General features: G+C 35.4%; 1 protein-coding gene across 1 annotated transcript; it reads left to right on the top strand.

Annotated features, from left to right (window-relative positions):
* Positions 1-348: 348 nt before the first annotated feature.
* On the top strand, positions 349-831 carry LOC106770372. Its single transcript, XM_014656186.1, has one exon. The coding sequence runs from the start codon at positions 349-351 to the stop codon at positions 829-831; it is 483 nt and encodes a 160-aa protein (XP_014511672.1).
* Positions 832-2,343: the final 1,512 nt, after the last annotated feature.

Genomic DNA, 2,343 nt, shown 5'->3' with positions numbered 1-2,343 from the left:
TGATTATGTGAGTAAATGGGTGGAAGCCATAGCATGTCCAAAGAATGATGCCAATACGGTGATTAAATTCTTGAAAAGGAAAATCTTCTCACGTTTTGGAACCCCTAGGGTACTTATTAGTGATGGGGGTCTCATTTTTGTATTGCTCAACTTGCTAAGGTACTTAGACATTATTGGGTGAAACATAAAGTGGCTGCACCATATCATCCACAAACGAATGGTCAAGCTGAAGTTTCCAACAGGGAAATTAAGAGGATATTAGAAAAGATAGTTGCTTTTTCATGGAAGGATTAGTCACGAAAATTAGATGATGCTCTTTGGGCGTACAGGACGACTATGAAGACTTCCATGGGGTTATCACCTTTTCAGATGGTATATGAGAAAGTATCTCACTTGCCAGTAGAGATGGAACATAAGGCTTTGTGGGCCTTGAAATTTTTAAATTTTGATCCTCATGAAATTCAAGGCAAACGAAGAAATCAGTTCTTGGAACTTGAGGAGATGTGGTTACATGCATATGACTCATCTAGGAGTTATAAAGAGAAGGTGAAATTTTATCATGATAAAAAGCTGATAAAGAGAGACTTTACTCCAGGACAGCAGGTGCTACTATTTAATTCACGGTTGAAGTTATTTCCTGGAAAGTTGAAATCAAAATGGTCGGGACCTTTTGTGATAAAGAGTGTATATCCAAATGGAGCTGTGGAATTGGAGACTACAGATAAGGATGATCAGCAGAGAAAATGGGTGGTAAATGGTCAGAGGCTCAAACACTATTTGGGAGGAGGAGTGGAGCAGTTCTCCACAGTACTGATGTTGGTAGATCCATGAAGTTCGATTTAGGCTCATGACGTTAAACAAGCGCTTTTGGGAGGCAACCCAGGTTTTATTACTTTGAATTAGTAGTGTAGGTTAAGTTTATGTTTGTGTCTATGCTTGGCTTGTACACTTATTCGGATAATGGTTCAATTTTATTACATGATGAGTTATTTACTTCTAATGATTGATTGTTGATGATGATTGAGAATGTGTGAATGCTTATATCCAGGTTGATGGTTCACTAACTATGTGAACAGATGAGTAAGTGATTTATGATTGTGATTTTCATGCTAAGCAGGATTCATGAATGAGAAGTGAGAAAGCATGATTGTGTGAGGTATTGAGCTTCAGAGTTTTATTTGTGTGTGGACTGTTTACAGGAAATCATGGATGATATTGACTTAATCTTGATAATTGATTGAATTGCATGTGTTTGTCATATGATCAAGGCCATGCTTGGAAAGCCCTTACTTAGCCAAATTTTCACCCGAAGAATTTTAAATGATATATCCTTTTTGAACCTTGACCTTAAATAGTATGAAAACCCTTGTTTGAATTGATTTACCTTGAGTTAGGGTTAAGAATAATTATATGTTTTGAAAAGGTTCAAGTTTGGGGTTGAATGGGGAAAGTGAAAGGCAAAAGAAAAACAAGAGCATTGAGTTGCAAAGGATGAAAAAGAAAAATGCATGAGAAAGAAAAGAAAAGAAGAAAAGAGAAAAGGCATGTAAAGTGAACTCAATGTAAAATGAAAAAGGGAAAAAGTTGGGAATGAGTGAGATCGGTTAAAAAGAGAGTGTGCTTGAACTTTGAATGATGATTTAAACTCTCTTAACTCAAGGATTTTGTATTCCAGAAAAACCAATTTTTCTTGATAGCCCAGCCACAATATAAGCCTTGGAAAAAGTCCTTGTGATGACATGTGCATGTGAAGATTTTGATTGTTTTAGATGAATGACAATATTGTTTTATGTGACATGTGAACAGTAGAGAGTAGAGTGACCTCCTAAAACACTTGAGTGATTGAGTGAAACACTTGCTTGGTGAGAATTGTTAAATCCATGTTTACATCTATGCTTAGTTGATTGATCATTCANGAACAAAACATCTGTTGAAAAGAGATTGATTATGTGAACTAAATTAGATTGAAAGCATGCATGCATCTTTGTAGAAATCCACTAAAAATTTGAAGTGTATAATAACTTGTCATGAGAAAAAAGAATTTTGAAAAGTGTGAATGATTTGATGAAAAAGTGGAAAGCCAAGTTTTGTCTTGTTTGCTTGAGGACAAGCAAAGTTCTTTGTGATAACGGTCTAAAAACCGTTATTTTCATGCTTAAATTTGATAGTAAAACACACCCTTTATGGCATAGAGTGAGCTTTAAATAAAGTAAAACACCTCGTTGTGTCTTGTGAGAGTCAAAAGTTGGTTTTAGCGATATTATGCTTGTTTTACATTGTTTTGTAGGGTTTTTAGATGAATTAAAGATGGAAGTGAAGTAAGGTGGACTTAGACCCATGAAA

Source organism: Vigna radiata, chromosome 8 (genome assembly GCF_000741045.1).
Source record: "Vigna radiata var. radiata cultivar VC1973A chromosome 8, Vradiata_ver6, whole genome shotgun sequence".
In the NCBI taxonomy this organism is placed as follows: Eukaryota; Viridiplantae; Streptophyta; class Magnoliopsida; order Fabales; family Fabaceae; genus Vigna; species Vigna radiata.
This window is presented reverse-complemented; position numbering and strand designations above follow the sequence as displayed.